The sequence below is a fragment of the Barbus barbus genome (genome assembly GCF_936440315.1).
Source record: "Barbus barbus genome assembly, chromosome: 21".
NCBI classification, from domain to species: domain Eukaryota; kingdom Metazoa; phylum Chordata; class Actinopteri; order Cypriniformes; family Cyprinidae; genus Barbus; species Barbus barbus.
The window spans coordinates 16,507,087-16,532,353 of NC_136749.1; the positions used below are offsets into that span (position 1 = coordinate 16,507,087).

General features: G+C 37.4%; 1 protein-coding gene across 1 annotated transcript; it reads right to left on the reverse strand.

The window, feature by feature from the left end:
- Positions 1–1,318: 1,318 nt before the first annotated feature.
- LOC306887225 (uncharacterized protein) lies at positions 1,319–23,872 on the reverse strand. The gene is made up of 9 exons (XM_079444812.1): positions 22,910–23,872; positions 21,581–21,686; positions 13,321–13,429; positions 5,438–5,645; positions 4,749–4,837; positions 4,495–4,572; positions 4,144–4,311; positions 3,421–3,481; positions 1,319–3,333 (listed from the first exon to the last, which is right to left on the reverse strand). The coding sequence occupies exons 1-9, from the start codon at positions 23,445–23,447 to the stop codon at positions 2,813–2,815; spliced, it is 1,878 nt and encodes a 625-aa protein (XP_079300938.1). The 5' UTR covers positions 23,448–23,872; the 3' UTR covers positions 1,319–2,812.
- Positions 23,873–25,267: the final 1,395 nt, after the last annotated feature.

The window sequence follows — 25,267 nt, forward strand, 5'->3', positions numbered from 1 at the left end:
CCGACCCATTTGACATAAAAACTGGGACCCGAACCGCACCTGCATTAAAGCTCCAACATGAGGTAGACAAAACTCATTAAACCTTTTATTCAACTTGTGAATAAATTTAAATACAGAAAGCAAGCAAAGACCCTTCCTTTTAATATAATCACTGCAGCTGTCAATCAGTGGCAGTGTGATTGGCTACATTGCTCAGCATGTACTAGACCAAATTGAAATAGTCTTGGTTATTGGACCCGCAACCCACCCGTGCTTGTCACCATCCCGCACCCGCTCCACACCCTACACATAAGTATTATTCCACATCAGATATTAGAGATTCACCGTGTACAACATAATCCACCCCTTGTGGACAACATAATAGACAACTCTGGCCCCAGAGAGAGATTGGAAATTAAGTTTACATTGTGCAAGAAATTATGATCCGCACTCACGAGAACAGTCTTCTTTTTCCGTTTAATTCAACAATCATCACCAATAGGGAAAGACACAAACGTTTTGGCTACCAAGCCTTCCTCAGCGTGTAAAGCAATTACATCCCTCAAATCACCAATTAATTAATTGACAAAGTGATTTAACAGATTAACGCACCAAAATAAATAAAAAAGATCAAGTAACGGAGGAGCGCGGTGCAAACGACAATGTTAAATTAAGTTTACATGAAATATGAGAATTTTAATTCTGCATCTTCTGAGATTTCATTGTAATCCTTCTAATAAAGTCACTGAATTAACTGTTTTTTTATATATATCTATGAAATATATGATAGTACTCTTGAAAACAATCTTTGAATGTATTATTGAATAAAATATTAGTTAATTATCAAATAAAGAACAAATTAATAGCCATAATATGCACTTTTGTAAATGCTGTGATGCTCAGATACTGTGACTTCCTTCTCACATTGCTGATTTCACCATTAACTCTTCACCTGGACAGTTTATGTTGCTGTATATGGGATCATTGTAATCATTGACCATGAAAACATAGGGGTAGACATCACCTTTTCTGTGTTGTCATGTTTAGTTCAGGAGATATGACACCAAATACATAATTTGGTTATGGAAAGTAAAATGGTCGCCATGGCAACCATGAGGTGTTTTTGCAATGGCTCCATTTCTGAAATTGTTTAGGGCCGCAAACTATACAAGTGTACCAAGTTTCATGCTTTTATGAAAACGTTAACATTATTTTCACATATTACCTGGACAAATAATGGAATATATTTTAAGATAAAAAGAAAATTGGACAAAAGGTAGGCTAAATAAATCTATACATAAAGAGCATTTGAAAAGTAGTGAAAAATGAAGGCATGGAAAAAGTTTCAGACAGTTTTAATGTGACCATATAACAAAAAGAAAAATGTTGATTTTTTTTTGTTTCACACATTGAATGTATTATACAAATGTTATTTATGAAGTCCACACATATGTATAAAAATATGCATTTTTTTATTCATAGTAAATTAGACTACTGTGCTGCACTTATTTGCACATTCAAAGCAAAGTCCATACATTCACATAACTGTCAGCAACATCACCTTTAAGTATCATTATGGCAAATTCACATCAAAGCCCGTGTGGTTATAAGTTTAATCGCAGCTTCTCAAGATTTTGGCAATGGTTTTAATCCTACAGTTTACGCTCATTTCCACACCTGCCTTCTACAAGTTTATCCATTTTAAGCTACTAAACACTGAGTCAAAACTTGTATTTTTTTGTGGGATTTCTTATGGGATTCTGTGTACATGGTGTCTTTGACAATAGCGGACAATGGCATTAACCTATCCTGACCTCTATAGGCATTGTACTTGGTCGACATCAGCTGTCATATGTGCATCCTAATAACACCCCTTTGAGAGCCTCAAAATGTGAACTACATTTTTTGACAATTGCAGTTTTTTGTAAACATGAATGCAATTTTATTTGTGTGTGTGTGTCGTACGAATTTGAATAACGAAAATCTGAACATGGTAAAACCAAAACGATGTCAATAAACACACTGACAACATGCAATTTCAATGGTAAACAAAAGAAAATCACAAATGAAAACAAGAAGAAAAAAAAAGATAATTCTGCTGTTTTGCTATTGAAGTATAAATATCACAGCCCTTTATAATACATGACAAAATCACCAATCATTCCAAATATATAGCAAAACACTTGGTAACACAAATATACACATTACTGATTTGGAAAAACTTCATAACATCAGATTTGAATTTTTGAAAAACGCTTAGATACATATAAATGCTATAAATCAGTCAGTATGTTGTCCAAACACAAATAATATTCAAACACCACCACTTAAAGGGATAATTCACCCCAAATCATCATTTATTAACCTGCATGCAATTCTATCTTGCAATGGAAGTTAATGGTCATGAAAAAACTCTGGTTACCAACATTCTTCAAAATATGTTCCCTAGAAGAAAGGAACTCAAACAGGTTTAGAACAACATGAGGCTGAATAAATGATAAAAGAATTTTAATTATCCCTTTAAAGGGATAATTCACCCACTAAACCTGTATGAATATCTTTCTTCTGCTGGACACAAAAGAAGATATTTTGACGAATTTTGCTTACCAAACAGGTGTTGTTAGCCATAGAATTTCATAGTATTTTTTTCCAAACCTGTTTACCAGCGAATGTTTGGTTACAAAAATTCATCAAAATATCATCTTGTGTCAACCAAAAATAATTGAAACTCATACAGGTTTGGAACAACATGAGGGTGAATAAATAATGACAGAATTTTACATTTTTGCATGATCTATACCTTTAAGATGACCAGCTGCTTAAATATCTCATATCAACTCACACCTCTTTCTTCACTGTTTACACTCACAGTAGACATGTCTGATTGGTCACTGCTGCGACTGGACGGTCGTGATTGGTTAAAGGCACCCTGTGAAGGAGAGCCATATGTGACCGGCACAGGGAAACTGGGGAATAAGATGATTTGTGTATCTGGGTAATATGGAGGTGTTTGAATACCAGTGGGATAGTAAAGAGGGTAATCTGTGATTAGCATCCTTCTCTGGATATGAGAGACAGTGGGCTTAATTTGGTCGTACCCAGATGGTAATAGATATGATGGGAAATGGAGTGCCATTCCGTAGCCTGCCCTGTTGTCCACTGCTATATTATGGTGTGTCCGTGGCAATGTTTGCAGTGTTTTTTCATTGTTGTTCATCGGTGACTGACGTTCTGAAATGCTGTCCGCTGACTGACTTCGTGGTAAAACTGGAGTCACAGGAGAAAGTGATGCACTGCGCTGAAAAGTGGGAGTCATTCGGGGAGAATGGTTGGAGCTGCCAGGGGACAGAGATCCTAAACAGGAGAGCAAAAATCGACTTAAAACTTTAAACAAGGTGTTTAGAAATAAATCCACTCTAGTAATTTTAGAGAGATGCCTACCATTACTGCTAGTTTTCACAGTGCAGTTGCGAGTGCCTCTTCCACGCAGCACATCAGATACCTTAAAACAAGACCACATACAGTATATTCTTGTTTAGAGGAGTTACAGAAGTTATGGTGATACACATGGATGGATTATGAGGCTAATGGGAGTTTTACAAGCTGAGAGGTCTGGAGTGCATTGACACAGGAAATAAGGCTTTTATAATGTAACATACTGACAGATGAATAGAGCTTGAATGTTTGATGATGTGAAGATACTATAAATGATTTTATCAAAAACATCTTAATTTGTGTTCTAAAGATGAACAAAGGTCTTACAGGTTTGGAATGACATGAGGGTGAGTAATTAATGACAGAATTTTCATTTTGGGGTGAACTATCCCTTTAAAACACAACTGTGGAATGTAAAGTTGCAATGATTATTTTTCTTTCTTACAAGAAAGGGTCTCCATGGGGCTTCATACAACTATAATTGATCTTTGGTGATATGTCCAACTCTGGTAATATTCAATAAAACTGAGCAGTGACAGTTCTATGAATCACCACTTGTAGGCAGTGTCTGCATATTATACATTCTCTGTTGAATCAATTGACTATTATAATGAAAGACTGAAATAATGTATTTTTGTCAAAATTATACTGATGAGCAGAAAAAAAACATTTTATATTGTACATCATTAGGCAAAACCAATACACTAATGCCATTCTTTCAGTTCTTACCTTTTTGTTTTTTGCAACCATGATGGCAGTGTCATTGTGGTTGTTTTTCAGACTACTGTCAGCTCCATTTTTCAGCAAGACCCTGACAATCTCTATATGTCCTCTGCCACAGGCGCTGTGTAACGCTGTGTTCCCACTGTAAGACTGAGCATTCACATCGCACCCACTCTGAAAGACACAGCACAAAGAAAAAGACACTGTGAACATTAATAACTGCCCATAACTCACAGACAAAAACTGAGTAATAGATTTAAGGCTTATTTGCTCAGCCTTGTTCTTTCTAACAGAGAAGTACAAGATAAAAATGAAAGGAACAGATTGTGACAAAAGTGATGACTCACGCACACACACCTCGATCAGAAAGATAACCATGTCAGTAAAGTTGTTTTCTACAGCATGAACCAGTGGACTTCGGCCACTCTTATTATCCTGTGATAAAAGAGTAAAAGGAGACACAATAAACAAATAGCGTGTGCGGTAAACCCTAGCGATCATAATACATAGGCTAACTCACTTCACAGAAAGGAATAACTCATGCATGAGTAAAATATAACATCACATCGGACAACATAAAAGGTAGTGGAAATGATGACAAACTCACTGACCCCAGCGTTGATTTCAGCTCCGTTCTTCAATAAGATTTTTGCTAGCTTTTTATTTCCAATCTGCACAGCCAGGTGAAGGGGCGTCAGACCTTAAATTAGACATTAAAATCTTCAGGCTGTATTCTGAATGACCCACTGAAACAAGTTTGGGCATGTTTCAGTGGGTAAAATACACAAAAACACTAATACACCCCCTCACTGTGTTTCTAGGGACTTTTTGTATTGTGACAGCAACAGGAAATATCTTATATTAAATTTCATATGCATGAATGAGTGTAAGGACTGTTTAGAAATACACTGACCTAAAAATAAAAAATAAAATAAAATAGAAAATAAAACTGTTTAGTTCAGCATAATTAATCAACATTTTCCTTTAGTAGTACAGAAGAGGTTTTTTGAGTACTATACTGTTACAAGATGGAATTATTGTGTAAGAATACACAAATAAAGCTAGATGGCGATATACTTCCCTCCTTACTGATGAACAAAAATATTCCAAAACATAATCACAAATTCATGCAGTAAAATCCATGACTAGCAGCTATTTTTCTGTCTACTGCCCCCCAGTGGAAAAAAAAAAGTTCTGCCATAAGTCATTTATAATTTTCTGAAGTGTTGCATAATCAATTATTCTACAAAAACTGACACAAAGATGCATACAATCATGTAGATCAATGTCCAGCACTTACCCTCATAGTTCCTGATCTCCAGATGGGACGAAGGGTTTTGGGGGTAGTGTCTGAGGATGACAGACAGGCAGTCCACCTCTCCGTGCTCGCAGCACAAGTGCAGTGCCGTCTGTCCATTACGGTCCAAAGCTCCAGGGTCAGCGCCTGCATCCATCAGAGCTTTCACCAAAATAGGCTGATGGGTGATTACAGCCAAGTGCAGTGGTGTCTGTGAGAGTGAGAAAGAGAAAGACAGTTTACTGATTCAGTCAAAGTATATTTAAGTATATACAGTATATTTAAGGCCCAATTGTATTTAGACCGCATACTCAATGTCAACTGTCAATATTTAAGCAGTGCATCTCAAAAATCTACCACTCTGATGTCTGATAAGGTGTTCAGGTGTATTTGAGCTATAGGCTGAGTCACATCCTGGTGTGAATTCCTGTAACCGTAGCTGCTAACCTGGAACTTGTCTAACAGGTTAAAGGTCAGTTCCACAGATCAGATAATAATGAAATAAACTGGGCTAACGCCCCTTTGTAAACAACCCTGTGGTGACTTATCCAACACACACAAACAAACATGTACAGTCAAGGCTGTAACCATGACTTGAACACCGGTGCATTTAAGAAAATAACAAGAATTTATTGTGAAGTAATTAATTTGATCTATCTGCAAATAATATTTTGGTTTAAAATATGCACAGATTAATTTTTTTATCATGAGACTGAATGATATGCTAAAAACTGATTTGTTAATGTTTCTTGTTTTGTCATATTTAATTATGAACTCCATGTATCACATAAATGACTGTGTATATTTTCAATTTAAAACTGAAATTTGACAAACAAAAAAAAGCTACTTTGCATCATATTAGGCCTACTGTTGGTCATTTAACATTTCTTTCACAAAACTATCGAGACTATCATTACGATGTCTGTTGTGGTTATGACTTTGTGTAAACTCGTTAAAGCAGAGTGATAAATTCATCGAAAAATATCAACTATTATATAGTTTATTTAAAATTTATCATATAATTTAGATACTTTAACTGACATAACTGTAACAAGCCAAAGTTTCTGTGTCTACTTTGTGAGGGAACAGTTGGTTCATCTTGGTCAAAACAATCATGGACTAGTTTATTTTTGTTTCCTTCACTTGAGGTAAAATCTTAGATTGAAAGAACTAGTGTAGTTGACAGCAGTTAAATAATAAAGTGAAAGAGATAAACCACCAAGCATAACCGACAAGAAGTGAGTCAGGATGACAACACACAGTACTAGTTTCTTCAAAGCTCTTTCATTTACTGAGGTAAAGGAAGTACAAATAAAGTACTATATTAGTCACAGCACCTGAAAAGGTACATTTTCAGGTTGTGAAGTGCATATTTTAAACCAAAATATTATTTGCAGATAGATCAAATCAATTACTTCACAATAAATTCTTGTTATTTTCTTAAATGCACCGGTGTTCAAGTCATGGTTACAGCCTTGACTGTACATGTTTGTTTGTGTGTGTTGGATAAGTCACCACAGGGTTGTTTACAAAGGGGCGTTAGCCCAGTTTATTTCATTATTATCTGAACTGTGGAACTGACCTTTAACCTGTTAGACAAGTTCCAGGTTAGCAGGACATTGATCTACTTTCAGCACCTGAAAAGGTACATTTTCAATCTTGCATCCAGATGTACACTAAAATCACACTGGATATTAGCATTTTTGCTAATATAGGAAGCTAATACTGCACACTACATCAAGTAATCTATCATTTATGTGTTTTGTTGACAAAAGAAGATTGAAGGATAAAGAGAGGTTTGTGGTTTTTAATGATACCCACTGAAGATTATGATCACCTCAGATGTACTAGCAGGTAAAGTTGGCTCTAGGCAAACACATGGAGGGGGTTGGGTTTGACACTAGAGGGAGGATGTTCCAGTAAGGCACAGTAGAAAAAAAAAAGTACAACGAGAATGAAGACAGAAATTCCTCTGGTGTCACAATGCCTTTGGCCCTCCCTTCCTATGAAAACATTGCTCCTATTTCCCTGAATCCTGTCTGACTCACCAAGCATCACAAACTTTCTGGTGTGTGTATCTGCTAGAAGACATGTTACCACACATGTAAAATTTGATGGGTTTTTACTTTGTCCTCAGATCAATTGTATTACTACAAATCTAACTTAGGAACGGCTACATCCTCTTTAGGCAAGCCCTGAAACAGGAAATTGTATAAGAAAGGACATCATATTACACTAAGAAGAGAAATTCTAGCGTAATAGTGCCTTTCTCATTTTACAGTTCCAATGAACCTGCAATAACTGACCAATAAACAACCAATAAAAGTTTAAAGAGAAACTGTATGTGCTTGGAAGAGCATAAGGGGAGAAAAGGAGGGAGCAGAGAAACACAGAAAGGGAAAGGAGGAGCCGGAAATTATTGAGCAAAGGGAGCAATGAAGGGAAGAGATGCATCAGAGAGGGAAAATCCCTTTCCTCTCCCCTGCAGTGTGTCCTCAGATTCACATTCCTGTGTGTAAACACAGAAAAAAAAAAAGAATGAATTAAGAGGGGAATGTTGGATAAATAAGGAAAGCGATTGAGGGGAAGACTCATGGCACAGATGCATGAGCCAAAAACACACTGTAGTGAACTGAAACTAAAGCCTGCATGATTTAGCACAGATGACTTGGCTAAAACAAATACTCAAGGACAAGAAAAGACAGGAAAAATAAATAGCGTACTTGATGCATGCAACAAAAAGATGAACAAGTAGTTGTTTTTATACATTTATCTCACAGTTATGTCACTCAATGCATGTGAAGAAGATTTAAAGAAGATTTAAATTTATTCATACTTGGCAGTATGTCACTTCACTTCACTTCACTAAAGAGGACATTTAATGCAAAATAAAGTGTACTTTGTACTATCCATGAAGAATTGCTTGGAACATGAAAAGTGGGTCTTGCATGCCAGAATGTAACCAGATCTAAATAAGTTTTGCTGAATCCAGTTTAAACCAGCATAAGATGGTTTTCTGGTCTAAGTCTGGCCTGAACAAGCTAGTGCTCAGCTGGTTTTAGGCTTACCAGCCATCTGGTTCCCCAGCCTGACCATCTGAAAAAATAACCAAAACCCCTCTAAAACAAACCAACGGACTTAGAGCCCATCAGTTTAGGCTAGTTTTAGTTGTTTAACAAGTTAGTTATTGGTTAACATTAACTAATAGCCAGATCTAAAATGTGAGTTTCATAAAATAATGCTGAATACCTGAAAGATCCATCTTAAACCAGCCTAAGATGGCTTTCTGGTCTTAGCCAGTTTAAACTGTTCCCATAGACTTGCCAAGCTGGTCTTCAACTGTTTTTAAGCCAGTCAGCCATCTAGTTCCTGCAGCCTGATCATATGACAAGTGCTAAAAACTCCTCTAAAACTGTACCATTCTGACCAGGTTGGGAGACCAGCTAAGACCAGCAAGCTAGTTTATGCTGGTTTTAGTTATTTTTCTTTAACAAGATAGCTATTTGGCTATTGATTAACATTCACACAAAGTGACATAAGCAAGCTGATAAGAGCATGTTTTTATATAGTAATTAAAAATTATTTTGCCTAACATGCACCAGAAAATCACAATAAAACCAGGAACATGCATTAAGAAAGCAAATTCATTTGAAATGAATGCTAATATAGCTATGCATATTTATGCCATTGTATAGTTTTTCTGTGAAGCTCAATGGGCCTCTAACCTGTAGTAAAACCATTTTTTTTTTATAAAAAAGGATAAAAAAGATAAGCATGTTACAAGGCTGCAGAAGAGTGTGTGTGTGAGAGACAGAGAGAGAGAGAGAGAGAGAGAGAGAGAGCAAGGGAAAGTCCCTTTTAATACCCTGCAAACCTCAAACACAAGGTATGTTGAGAAACAACTCAGGGTGTGAGGGGGGGGGGGGTCATGTGACTTCTCGGAATGAGGATACTTAAGTTGAGACGCATGCAGCAGCCGCTTTAACTGTGTTTGCACATATACTCATACTAGTATAAAAACATACACTTCTGTAAACTGAGTTTACTTATAGCCATGCTCATCAGCTGTGGTCTTGCTTGACTGATAATAGGCAACACCTATCATAAAAACACTTTTGTCACACACACACACACACACACACACACACACACACTGCATGCTTTTTCTCATGTGCATTTCAAATGTCAGTGCTAGTGTTGGTCATGACAGATGTGGGAGGACAATCATGTTTCACAAAAGAAAGGAGTGGAAATGGAGACATTGTGATACATGTCATGCTGGCATATAAATTCTAGTGGTAGTAATAATGATAGCTGTAGTAACACTTTCCTTGGTACCGTACCAGTCAGCTGTGCATCTACTTGCCGTTATTGTATCATTCACTGTATTTACTCGCTAATGTTGGCTTTGGAAACACCAAAACAGTAATTTTCAAGCAATGCTGCAACAAAAATTACTCAAAACTCCATATAAGCTTCAAAGACATGCTAATGCACAGTTCACATTTCTGGGGAAATAAGAATTGAACACAGGATATAACACAAAAGTTAACCTCAACAATCTGACAGAAACAAGTTTCAAACCGTGGCTAAGACATGCGCGCAGCTTCTGGTAACTGCTGGCTGCCTGTGAATGTACAAGCGTTCATGTTTGTGTGTGTGAAAGAGTGCGTCTGTACGTCAAGTGAAACCTAAACATGAATTTGAGGTGATTTTTGAGGTCTGACTAGACATGCAATGGCGGTAATTGATAATGCGGTTTGGTGGAAGTACGGGTTAACACAACCAGAAAAGGAGAAGAACAGGATGTAAAAGCCTGGGAACAGTCCGACAGGTCTGTGCACTCACTTTTTGTTGCTGACACATGAGAGAAAGATGAGGCAGAGGACACAGGTTGCGTGTGTTGTGGTAGCCATGTGGTGAGCACACAAGTGGGCAGGCCTGTACTTCTAAAAGTGCTCAAATAACCACGAGCAGTTCAGTGGCATTGCCTGAGAACAACAGTGCCCTAGGAGTAATTTCCTCTTCTGCTCAAACCTTAGCTACAGGTATCATGTGACAGTTAAACACATTTGTGGAAATTACAGTTAACCAACATATGCCCCACAGGGACAAGAATTCAGGTTTAACTAGCCTGGTATTCTTGGTGCATTAAATCCCCTAATCCAACAATCACCAACATTAATTCTCTTCTGTTCTGCTACATCCTGTTGCAGAGACCAATGTAGATCAGCACAAATTTCAAAGCTACTTTATGTCTCACTTAAAAAGGTAACATTTTACAAAAAGGTTTGATTCCTTAACTTTAGTTAAGTTTCTGTTAAGTTATAACATAAGTTTTAGTTAAGTTATAGTTTCTGTCTTTCTCACACAGAACAACCTCCTGGACAGTAACCAATCTGGCTTCAGAAGTGGACATTCGACCGAAACTGCCTTGCTTTCTGTTGTTGAAGCCCTAAGACTTGCAAGAGCGGCTGACAAATCTTCATTACTCATCTTGCTAGATTTGTCTGCTGCTTTTGATACAGTCAACCATCAGATCCTCTTGTCAACCCTATTGAGAAAGGGCTTCTCAGGAACCGCACTCCAGTGGTTTGAGTCTTACCTCTCTGATAGGTCCTTCAAAGTATCTTGGAGAGGTGAGGTATCCAAGTCGCAACATCTAGCTACTGGGGTGCCTCAGGGCTCAGTTCTTGGACCACTTCTCTTTTCTGTCTACATGGCATCACTAGGTTCTGTCATTCAGAAACATGGCTTTTCATATCACTGCTATGCTGATGACACTCAACTCTACCTCTCATTCCATCCTGATGATCCGACGATAGCTGCTCGCATCTCAGCGTGTCTATCAGACATTTCTTGCTGGATGATGGACCATCACCTTCAACTCAACCTAGCTAAGACAGAACTGCTTGTAATTTCAGCTAACCCATCGCTTCATCACAATCTCAGCTTCCAGTTAGGCTCATCTACCATAACTCCTTCAAAAACAGCCAGAAACCTTGGAGTTGTGATTGATGATAAGCTGAATTTCTCAGACCACATTGTTAAAACTGCCCGGTCCTGCAGATTTGCATTATATAATATTAAGAAGATCAGGCCCTTTCTCTCGGAACATGCAACGCAACTCCTTGTTCAGGCTCTTGTTCTGTCCAGACTTGACTATTGCAATGCTCTCTTGGCAGGTCTTCCAGCCAATTCTATTAAACCTCTACAATTAATCCAAAATGCCGCTGCAAGATTAATCTTTAATGAGCCGAAAAGAACGCACGTCACGCCTCTGTTCATCAATTTGCACTGGCTACCAATAGCTGCTCGCATTAAATTCAAGGCATTAATGTTTGCCTACAGAACCACCACTGGCTCTGCACCCCTTTACCTAAATTCTTTACTTCAGACTTATGTGCCCTCTAGAAGCTTGCGTTCTTCAAGTGAACAACGAATTATTGTACCATCCCAAAAACACAGAAAAACACTTTCAAGGACTTTTTCATTAACTGTTCCCATCTGGTGGAATGACCTGCCCAACTCGATCCGAGCAGCCGAATCCTTACCCATCTTCAAGAAACGGCTAAAAACTCATCTGTTCCATCTTTACTTGACCCTCTAACTCTAGCACTATCTATTCTAATTGTATTTTATCTATGTCTTTTTATTAAAAAATAACAACAATAATAATAATAATTATCTGTACTGCGTTAGGCTAACCAAGACTTGTAATAGCACTTGCACGTTGTTGCTCTTTTGTTGGTTTTGATTGCTTCTTATGTCCTCATTTGTAAGTCGCTTTGGATAAAAGCGTCTGCTAAATGACTAAATAAATAAATAAATAAAAATAAATAGTTAATGAACTAACAATAACATTTCATTTTAATGATTAACTATTTAATATTTTTCAAGTAATTATTTTATTTATTATAAAATATTATAAATATGATAACATTATTTATTATATATACGTATATTATTACTTTTACTATTTGTATTATATATACCAGAGGTCTTAAACCCAGCTCCTGGGGACCCACTGTCCTGCAAAGTTTATTTCCAACCTGCTTCAGCACACCTGCCTTTGTATTTTCAAGCAATATTGAGGAGCTTGATTAGGTGCTTCAGGTGTGTTTGATTAGGGTTGTAGCTAAACTCTGCAGGGCAGCGGAGGGTTGAAGACCTATGATAGTTACTATTGCTCACAATAGGCCTACATAAACTGACCTTAATTTCTAAAACTTTTTTTAAACATAAAACAAACATAAAACGTAGAAGGTAGCATTAATTTAGATCAACATTTTTGACAGTCCCACATTTTTCATAAACATATATATTAGTGCTGTCAAATGATTAATCACGATTAATCGCATCCAAAATAAAAGTTTTTTTTAAATAATATATGTGTGTGTACTGTTTATTATGTATATATAAATACACACATGCATGTATATACTTAAGAAAACATATTATATTTGTATATTAAATACATTTATATATAATATAGATTATATAAATATATACATGTAAATATTTTCAAAATATATAATGTATGTGTATTTATATATACATAATAAATATACACAGCACACACACATATATTATGTAAACAAAAACTTTTATTTTGGATGCGATTAATCGTGATTAATCATTTGACAGCACTAATATATATGTTTATGAAAAATGTGGGACTGTCAAAAATGTTGATCTAAATTAATGCTACCTTCTACGTTTTATGTTTGTTTTATGTTTAAAAAAAGTTTTAACTAAAAGTATTAACTTTTACTGATCTAGATTAATAAATGCTGCAAAAGTATCGATCATTGCTAGTTCATGATTCCTTGACTGAGTTTGCTTGTCTTTGTGTGTGTGTGTGTGTGTGTGTGTGTACACTTTACCTGTCTTAAGTTATTGAAAATGTCCAGGTCTTTGTGTGCCCGTCGATATTTTTCAATAAGCCAGTTGACCAATTGGCAGTTCTCTTTGACCACAGCGATGTGAAGAGGCCTGCAAATGCAAACAGACAAATAAACCCATGCATTATTTACCTAAAAACAACAACATGCATACTGGTGTATATGCATTAACATTAATCCACACAAACTAGCAACATTACAGTGATGTCTTTTTAATGGCCTGCACAAGTCAACCAACGAGTTCAAAAGGTTGAATGAATAGCTCTTCACCTGACAATCATGTGTATGACTCATCTTGTACACAGTGGCTCTAAATGCAACCAGTACCAGTGAGTACAGGGAAATGCTTATCTCCCTATCGTTTCACAGAAAGCCTCTCTGAGGTGAGAGTGTAGAAGTCAAAGTTTGGGAACAGGAAGAAAACACTGTGTGAGAAAGAGAGAGGGACTCTTCATGAAATGTTTTAAACTATGTTTTTTTTTTCTTCTAAATCTGCTTCCAGTAACAGCTACTTTGGTTTGAAGTCACTTCCTGCCCTCAGGGACAATGGCTCCGTTCTTTCTGTTTTGAATACTAATTATCATTATATTTACAGTTGCATTAGGGGCTTTCTGTGCTTTTCAGACTCCTCTAGCAGAACTTCCCATGAAACTCTGAGAAAATTACAAAGAAGAACCTTGCACTGACTTGAAACGCAAGCAAAATGTATTTGCAAACTATTATAAGAGTCCAACGTGTTCTATTTGCTTAGCCATTGATCACTGTAACATGCAAAACAGTATTGACAAGGTTAAGGTCATTTGTGAACATGCAAAAGTCAACATGATAGAAAGTAATATAATTTTAAAACACTTTTTAGCAGGACTAAGAATCAATCAAGGACCGCCATCAATGCAGATATAAATGTAGAATGTTCATATCTTGCATTACGAACCATAAAACAGTTCTTGGGAATGTGGCAAGAATGTTAATAGGCCTGATGGGAAGTCATACTGCAACAGCAGGAAAAATGAAAGGCGGATAGAGAAAAAGGGAACAGAGAAGAACAGGGACTCATTGTTTATATAGTCTTTTGACTCGTATTGAGTCATTGTGGGATGAAACAACCCGGAACACAGACAGTGGGACAGCAAATCATTTGAATTATGGTGCTGATTCATATTCCAAGTGATATAAATGTAAATTATGTCCTGAAAAGGAACATTGCGATTGCTTCATGTGGGTTATTCCATTGTGGCAAGATTTTGCTAATAAAACAGAGGGAATGAAATCAAATGCTAAATATATAAGCACAAATCTACATATACACAACATGTATAGGAATGGGTGGAAAAAATATAAGAACCTGACATGTGAAAAAATACACCATGCCACCTGACTTCCTGAAATACAACATTCTATTATAAAGCATTAAACCAAAAGAGGAAGAGAAGAGCCATTTAGTCAAAATGAATGCAAGCTGGCCTCACTCAGGCTTTGACCTGCCTCAGTGAACTGCCAAATCACAGCTTCTCTGTTCCTTGGTTTTGATAATAAAGCAGAAGAGTTTATTAGAAGCTTAATTCTTTCTTTATTTGTCTCCTTTCCTGTAAGTGAGCTCAGCGTCACTGTACTTAAGGAAATCTCATGCTATTTTCAGGTCTGCCGTCAGGGCCATGGGTTCAGCCCTTCTGAAAAGATGTTGCTGAGTCTTTATCAGGTCTGAGGACTGTATTTTTACATAGAACATGTGAAATTGGCCTGCATTACAGTGCAAAGGCCACATTAAAGACATAGAACATTCTCTCTTTGCAAAAAATTAAAAATAAACTAAAATCAGAGCTGTACAAGATTAACAAATCTCTGCCTATTGCAGTTTCAGTAAGCGCTGTATATGTGCAGGGGCCTTTAGGGTCAGCAGTTAAAAAAAAGTCAGAAATTGCCGTTGTCTTTTCAATTGATATTGTTGTATAAAGTCACTATTTTTGTTTTCTTTGCACACAAAAAGTATAGCTTGTAGCTTCATAACATTACAGTTGAACCGCTGATGTCACATGGACTATTTTCACCATGTCCGTACTACCTTTCTTGGCCATAAAATGTTTCAGTTGCATTGCTGTCTATGCAGGGTCAGAAAGCTCTTGGATTTCATAAAAAATATTTTGATTTGTGTTCCGAAGATGAACAAAGGTGTTAAGGGTTTGGAACAACATGAGGGCGAGTAATTAATGACAGAATTTTCATTTTTGGGTGAACTATCCCTTTAAATTTGAACAAAACAGCTCTGAAATGAGAGAAAATGTAGGACAGGACTTAATTTCATCCATCAGAATTTGATTGGATCATTGCTGTTTGCTTAATTACTATCATTTCAAGTGATTGACAGGTTGTTGGGAGGGGGGTTATTTGACTAAATCTTATGAGGATAACTTTATTAAAAAAAAAAATTTTTTTTTAACATAATTAATTTATAATAAGCACTGCTATACTGCCAAAAACACCCATATAAGAATGGTTTTGATTTCATGATGACTTTAAAAGAGAGTTCGCAGTGATGCAGATGATCTACCAATTATTGCTTAATCTTGAACTTTCTTAAACTTGAATTTTGAGACAAAAAAAAAAACATTAAACAGCAATACAAATTTAAATGTATAGTCCATCCAAAAATGAAAATTTGCTGAAAATGTATTCGCCCTCAGGTATTTACCCTCCATGGATCGTTTGCAGTGAATGGGTGCCATCAGAATGAGATGGAGTTGTGTGGATTACTTGTGGATTATTGTGACGCTTTCATCATTTGACGCCTGTCATTTGTTTGGACTCTCATTCTGACGGCACACATTCATTGCAGAGGATCCATTGGCGAGCAAGTGATAATTTTATACATTTCTTCAAATTTATTCTTTACATACTGGTTTGCCTGAGGGTAAGTACATCTTCAGCAATTTTAAATTTTTGGGTGAACTATTCTTTTAACTAAATTTTTGATTGTCCCTCCCACATTAAAATGTTTTGAATAAAAAGTAGATTAACAATTATTGTAATGGCATCACAACAACATCACAGCAATTTAAACATCACAACAAAGTATGTAAATGTACTAATTTGGTCAGGCTTTAATGCTTAATGATATTTTATATCACTTTGTGGCTGACAAAGGAAAGCCAACCTTTGGATAAACAGACCCATCACAAGCACACCAAAAGAAAACGTATAATTAAATCCAAATATTAACGTAAACTAACTGGCCATTTATCACATATTCTTATCATATGTCTGTCAGTATGTGATGAACACTGGCTTTGCTGTCACTTACTATATTGCAGGTCAGAATTTAGTTTCTCTCTCTCTCTTTCTTTTCGATAGATGAAACTCTCTGTGTTCCTGGAAGTGACTGAGAGTTAGTTAGACCGCAGCCCCAGATAAGGCTCAGGCTGAGACTGACGTAGGAACCCGAACATCATCAGAAGGAGATGAAGGGCTCACGGCAGGGCAGTGGCGCATGTGTGGCATCCTGTACAGCCCAGAAACACAAACCTCTAACATCCCCTGCAGCACACAGGCCTGCTTCTGCTGCAGCAAACAAACTCAGAGGCTGAGACAAGACATAAACAGCCTGAGCCAAACACACGACATGCAACCACTCGTAAAAAAAAACTCACAGGAAGAATCTATAAAATCCTTATAAGCAAGGTGTTTGAAGGCAACCAGGTGTCAAGGCTCTATGTTTCTCTGCATAGCCATGACACAGCCATCACGTGTAACCTAAAAAAATTGTAACCATTACCAAATTTGCCAGACACTTTTATACAAAGTGAATTACAATGCATTGAATACATTCCCAGAGAAACAAATCCATGACTTTGCCATACATGGCATTGCTAACATCATGCACTACTGTTTGAGCAACACTAACGTGTGTCGTTCCAAGCCTATGTGACTTTTCTTGAGCAAAACACTAAAGAACTTTAAAGAAATGCCTTTGTCAATATAATGAAAGTCAATGGGGTCCAAAACAAACAAACAAAAAACACAGAGACATTTTTCAAAATATCTTCTTTTGTGTTCTACAGAATCAAGAAAGTCTTACATGTTTGGAACAATATGAGGGTGAGTAAATGATGACTGAATTTTTATTTTCAGGTGAACAATACTTTTAAAGCATGAATGACCTGTCATGCAACCTTATGGTGCTTCATATAAGTATGCAAACTATGAAAGAGGAGGAAAGAAGAAAAATTAGGTATGAAGAGCATAAATGGCACAAGTATAGGAGCTTACAGTACAGAGCAAAGGGGGGAGAGAGAGAGAGAGAGAGAGAGAGAGAGAGAGAGAGAGACTGATAAGCAACAGAGAAAAAGCGGTAAAGGAGGAAGTGAAGAGCGGATGTTTGGGTTTTTGAGCCCATTCATTTTAAACACACAAAGCAGTGAAAAGAGATGAAAGAGAGAGAGAAAGACACCTGAAAAAACCGCAGTCACACAACAGACTCGCTCTCACATCAGGGTTTCCCGAAAATGAGGGTCTGTGAAGTGCTGAGAAGAAAACAAGGTGAGAGCACAAGACACCCATTGACGTAAGAGAGCACAGCCTGGGGGGGGGGGGGGGGGGGGGGGGGGTTGTCAGTGTGTGAGAAATAAAGATAGAGAATCTTGTTTTTCTGTTTGTGTAAATGCAGTTGATTGAATAGCATGATTGACAGATGTACATGTAAACAATAGACAGAAGCCAGGAAATAGGGATCTACTGGAAACCAAAACTTTGCAAACAACCATCAGCAGTGTATCAGTTCAGGGAAGAAATGTGGTTAAGAATGTGGTTAAAAAATCTAACCAAAAAAAGCCAACAAAATAGCAACAGAACTAAACATATTATTAAGAAAGCAGTTCACCATAACGGTACACCTCATTGTTTGCATGTTATTTTAAACTTACACTAGAATTTCTTTCTTCTGTGGCACATAGAAGAAATTCTGAAGAACTGTACTGGTTGCTTTTTTCCATGTAATTACAATGACAAGCAAAAGCATCATAAAAGTGGTCCTTATGACTTGTTTGCTGTATTACATATGTGACCCTGGGCCACAAAACAAGTCATGTGTAAATTTTTCGAAACTGAGATGTCTACATCATTTGGAAGCTGCATAAATAAGCTTTCCATTGATGTATGTTTTGTTAGGATATAACAATATTTGGCTGAGATACAACTATTTGAAAATCTGGAATCTGAGGGTGCAAAAAAATCTAAATACTGAGAAAATCACCTTTAAAGTTGTCCAAATGAAGTTCTTAGGTATGCATATTACTAATCAAAAATTAAGTTTTGATATATTTATGATAGGAAATTCACTAAATATCTTCATGGAACATGATCTTTACTTAATGTCCTAATGATTTTTGGCATAAAAGAAAAATCGATAATTTTGACCCATACAATGTATTTTTGGCTATTGCTACAAATATGCCCCAGCGACTTAAGACTGGTTTTGTGGTCCAGGGTCACATATTATCATGCATTCCCTAGGATTCAAACCCATGACCCTGCTGTTGCTATCGTCATGCTATACCATTTGAGATACAGGAATGCTGTATCTTCTGATTCTTTATGATTGAAACAAACCAAAGTTCTTCTTTACTGATATTCTTCCTCCAGTGGAGCAAGTCAGTGATTTTCTCTTAGAGAACAGAAACAGTGCAATTTGTGAACTAAATCATTTAAACTGATTCTGTGAACTAGGTGAAGTGATTCAATCAGGAGATCTGACTCAAAAGAATGATTCATTCAGGAATCGCTGCTCTTTTAATGAACTCTCATGAATACAACAATGAGATTATCAGGTCTGAATTAATCATATGAGCCACTTTTATAATACTTTTCAGTGCTTTTATGCCCATTTATGGCCATTTTCAAGCCTGATGAAAAGAGCATGAATTAGGCTCAGGTTGTTCCAAATCCTTAAGACTTTAGGAACACAAATAAAGATTTTTTATATTCTCTCATCATTTATTTGTCCATTGAGTGAAAGTAATAAACAATCTACATGTGTGATACTGAAAACAAAGCTCAAGCAAGCATATCTTGATCAAGATCGCCTGTTTACCATATTTGATGTGCTCTGTGTGTGCAATGATCATTATTTTTATGTGAATAAAAGCCCTGATTAAATTTGTTCATTGTATAAAGCTATTCAGTGTTCAGAGACTTACATTAAACTGCTTGATTCTTATGAATTACTTTTACTCTATTTTTATGTAGTTTTTGGAGATTTAAAATGTTGACTACATGGACTCTTAATGGAACTGTGTTCTGAAGATGAACAAAAGTCTGAAGGTGCGGACATGTTTCCTATATTTGTTCAGTGAATTTTCATAGGTGAATCCAGTCATTTCAATGCAATCGGGAATTTCGTTTGGGGCTGAAAGATTTCCCAATGCAGATTTTGCAATGTGTTCAAGTTTGTATTTGCCGCACTGACCAACAAAGTACTGCTTTGTTTGAAAGTGACTTCTGTGTAGCTGTGCTTTGTCGCTACATTATTGACAACAGACAATAGACCTTTTTTCCAGAGAATTTTTGCAGGTTTGGAATGACACGAGGGTGAGTAAATGATGACACAACGTTCATTTTTGGGTGGACTATCCCTTTATGAATCTATGCGGGATGAGTCAAATAAATATCTGCTTAGTAAAAATACGATTTGAAAAAAAAGCGCTCCACATATTTTACTTCTCAAAATTGGAATCGGCTTAATTTGCTTACTAAGCATTATACGCATACAGCGACGTTTTTAACTGCTGCTGACTAAACTTTGATATCAATATTGCGTGACACCAGGTGTCATTTTTGGAGAAGTTTCGCTCACATGAGAAATGATATTTTCACACTGAGTAAAGGTTCGGATATTACAGTAACATAGTACATGTGTTTGTGTCAGTGTCAAAGCCTAAGGGAGCCAGAATGTTCATCTCTGGCATCTCCATAACCGGCCACACTCATAAAACCTACCTCTGAAACAGCAGCACATGAAATAGTGAAAACAGTTACTCTTACTCATACCCACAAGACATACCCTCCTCCGGAATCAATCTCCCTTTCTTGCTCTCACAGAGAATCTCTTTCTTCAGTGTGGATCATCAGATATAATGATTTTGGTGGTCTTTTTGAACAGGAAATTGAAATGTACTGGGTAACAGGGGTCACAGTGACTCTTGCACGAGTTCACCCTTACATCTAATCTGATAGCAAATAGTAAGCATATTTTGGCGTGCTGTCCTGGAGGAGGGCTCCGAGCCCGGAATATGGCCTGAACCCTTTATCCCTAATATGAGATAAAATAGATTAGGGGTGAGGAGTTGGGGTGGAGGAGGGATGCTGGAAAACTGTCATTGGACAGAGGTAGGCAGGCTGCATATTTATACGCATTGTGCTCGTTATGATAGTTAGCTAAATGATGCACCTGCGCCAAATTAGTTGATTATCTGCTCGTGCGCCTCCCGAACCTTGTTAATAAAACATAATGTATTTGACTCTTGTGATTCAGCCAGGAATACAATAAACAGAAGGCATGTCTACATATTTTTAAGCACACAGTACCTCTGACTTCAGAATATTTTTAGTTTTTTTTGTTTGTTCTGGATGACTAAGCAAGAGTCACAGTGACATATCTAGGATAATCTGGAATTTCCAAAAAGCAAGCAGAAAGTACATGTCCACCCTATTAATACTCATAATTTACCTATACAGTTATTAATAATAAACCCAAGTGCAGTTTAACAATGAATCGGACCATTTAAATATATACGGTGCATATTATAAAATAGGGTTTGATCTACTTCTTCACCTGTTGAAATGCACCTGTCACTGTGACCCCTGTTATCCAGTACATTTCAATTTCCTGTTCAAAAAGACCACCAAAATCATTATATCTGATGATCCACACTGAAGAAAGAGATTCTCTGTGAGAGCAAGAAAGGGAGATTGATTCCGGAGGAGGGTATGTCTTGTGGGTATGAGTAAGAGTAACTGTTTTCACTATTTCATGTGCTGCTGTTTCAGAGGTAGGTTTTATGAGTGTGGCCGGTTATGGAGATGCCAGAGATAAACATTCTGGCTCCCTTAGGCTTTGACACTGACACAAACACATGTACTGTGTTACTGTTTCATGTACACAATTCTGTGGGATGTTTCACCATAATCAGTTCTTGAACTACAACATGCCATGAAAAGACTTTGAGACTTCTTAGAATGGTAAAAGACTCACGTGTCACCGTCTTCATCTTGACGTGTTGCCTCAGCAATATCTGCCAGCAGCCGATCTGTGCTCTCCGGTGGACACTGCCGAGGCCACTGGGAATATATACAACCTGCTATGACCCCAAAGGAGAAGAAATATTAGTTTTCAAAAAACTAAATCAAATATGCATCCCAAACCACAAACCAACAGTTGTGTACTGGGCAAACTGAAAAATGGACGTTTGTCCTACATAGAAAGTAGTTTCTTGCATTGCCAATTCCTTATGTTTTACCAACTGGAAGAAGTAGTAGCTATGACAGGATATGTTTGATAATATGCTTGGGCTCAATTTTGGACGATTGCAGTGTGCATTCATTTGGTTTAGATTATCTTTATGAAAAGATAAGAAAAGTTCAAACTAACGTTCTGCATAACACACTATCATAAAAACCAAGAATGCGGTGCTGGTAAGAGTTGCGAATGTACTGATGTCAATGTGTGACTGTTTTCAGCACATTTCTGGAAATTAGTATTTATTTATATGGTAGATTATCGGTATAATGGAGACTGGGGAGTGGTGTAAAGCCAAGGCTGTCAATGTAATCAATCAGAAATGAACTATGGTCGTTATCATATGGCCTGCCAGTGACCACCACCATCTAGCTTTTCATTTGAGCTGTGAAGTTGTGTTTAATCCACAAATTTATTTTAGGCTACTTGTTTAATTTGATATAGAAACCACTGGTGGTGGTTGAGGAGAGACCCCCCCCCCCCCCCCCCCCCATATGATTGTAAAGCGCTTTGGGTGTACAGCAATACACAATAAAGCGCTATATAAATGCATCATTCATTCATCCACATAAGCTTTTAGTCTAGAATTATCATGACTACCAACAATGGGATGATGTGGGAAAGACATAAATTCATGCATACAGTTTACAGTGTATGATGTTTTCAAACGGTGTTGCCTTGTAGCCTACTTGACCTTTCAAACGGACAGATAGCCAGCTATAGCCACATATGCGGTTTTGGTTGTATAGTGAAAAAAAAAAAAAAACAGAAACATTATGCATTACAACACTCCCCGGTTTCACCTACGTGTTAACCCACTGACACGTTTTGCACACTGCTGAACCAAACATCCTGCTGATCAGCTCTATGGTTTCGCGTTGACTGTTGCTGGCTGACTGGACTGACCATGACTGCGCAATCATATGATAGACGCACGCGCTCTACGCAAACGGACACACATACTTTCACAATGACATAACAAATTAAATTGCGCAAAGACATCCAAGTTTGCACTTAAAATCTAAAGTGAGTGATCATTAAAAATAAATATTTTTGTAAACTTACGATATGGTGTTAAGTGTGGCACGAACCGGGAGTCATTAACGCTTGCGTTATCTCCAAATGTACTAAATATCCGCTGTGGATCTGTGTCTATTTGAGACTCTGGGTTCTTCAAAACTTTTGGAGCCACGCTAGGTGGATCTTTTCTTGGACCACTGTGGTGATGATCCACATCCAGTGGGAAAGGTCGTTTCCTTGGCGGAAGTTTGGAAAAGGAGGAATCTGACGGTTTTCCTGCAGCGTTCGTCTGATTGTTCGCGTTAGGGGTAATGGGTCGGGTTTGTTTGGGACCCTCGCGCGTCCTATTTCCCCTGTCACCCACAGCGTCTGTTTGAGTCTGCGAAACTGCTCCATCACAACAGTCCTTTGGTTCAGATGGAAGAATTCCGTGTCCATTACTGCACTTGTGCGCAGCTTCCACCTGTCTTTCTGGAGTAGGTCTTGGGCGACCTTGGTCCCCCGTCTGCGCGCAGCTCCCACGCTCTCTGGTTTTGTTGGTCAGATCCAGTGGCACAGTGCGATTACTGCCACTCATGGTCATTTTCCTCAGGTAGGCGACGTATGGGTTCTAGACGAATCCTTTTATCATCATTATGTAAATCTGAATCTCTACTCGGTCCCAAGATGACTATCACCTCAGCTTGCATAGGGTAAACAACATACTTACATATGCTTTGTTCAAGATGTTTAAGCACAGCTCACTGAAGCACTTAAGTTCATAGTCTTCTCATATGCACAAAGTTTTCTGTTAGAATGAACTGTAAAAAAAAAAGAAAAAAGACCTGAATAAAAAAATCCCCCAAAATTACACATGCAATTAGAATAATTACGTTTTAGGGCAATATGTGCATAACTATTATTATCAATATTATTATTGTTATTTATTTACGCTCTGCAGTTACGATGATAACCCCTGCGCTGTTCTGTCTCTATATCTGAACTAAATTAACAGAGTCTCCCTCTCTCATTCACTCAAATTAGGAAGTAGGTGGGTAAGTGAACTGTGGGGGTTTCCCTTTCAGCTGTAACTGAATCGCTCGCAAGACACCCATTTGAGACACGATTCAAAACGCGCTGCCGATATGTTTGCAGTTTAGATGGAAATTTAAGCATTTATTAGTAGGTTACTGTGTAATTTATAATTAGTATAACTTTATTCGTCGTATAAGCTCAAAGTTTCGTTTTGGGTGCTTGTTGTTGCTGGACGGGAACATGGAATCGGTTTCGGTTTAGTTGTTCAATTTTTGGCGTGTTTGAATCTGTCTTTTGAATCTTTCTGATTTGTGTTTTAATATCTCAAAGCAGATGATTGTGTCGCGAGCTGTTGGAGAACAGGTGTGTAGTTTTTGCTTTCCTTTCAGCAGTTTTTTTTTTTTATGTTGACTCTGGTGCCTGGTATAGGAAGCGGGCTGGATCTCCGGCGGGGATCTCCCTCAGCTGTTGTCGGGAAACCTGCCAGGCTCAGCCTTCTGTCTTCCTGTATTTAACCACATTCACATCGGACAGCGGATCATTAGTGACTGATTCAACTGATAAAATATGGTCCTTTTTTACATTAGAGATTAGATTTATGATTCAAACCGATAACAACAAAACATATCTGACTTTCATGTGCTATCTCAGCATCTTATCTGGAAAGCACCCCCATTTTGATCAGATCCCTAGCCCAGATAATAATTTTTGGTTCCTAGAACGTTCTGAAAACTAAGGTTTGTGGTTACAAAATAGAACCTAAAGAGAACATTCCCATTTGGAATGGAAATAACCAATAATAATAATAAAATGGAAATAAATGCAAACGTAAGGACAATGTTTTATGTTTGCTGGGAGTTTGATAGCATCCATCTATCCCATTGTACAATCAAAAAACCTTGAAAAAAGACAGTATCAGATTATGTGCAAATAAAAACCTTCATCATACCCCTCTCTTTCCACCTACACCCCACTAGCCTTAGTTCCTCCTCACACCAGGGGTTTGGAGTTACCTGGGCCAGTTTGGGACTTTCCTTCATTGTGGGGTTGAGTGGGTATGGAACTGCAAACGGAAAAAAGTTATTTGTGTTTAAAGTCCCTAAAACACCAAGAAGAGTGGTGGGCCTGAATTTGTCAGCTGATGACATACAATACTGTCAAAATGCGGAATCACAATTAGTTTAGTTCCCATGGGCCAACGGAAGATCAACAAGAATATTCCAGGATCTGCTAATTAACTTTTTAAATTGAATTGAGCACACAATTCAATTTAGCTTTAGGTTTGCTGCTGCATAATCGAAAAACATTTCACAATATAACTGAAATATAGGCCTAATAGGGACATGAGGGAGAGAAAAAGATAATAGACCTAAACGCACAATGTTCATG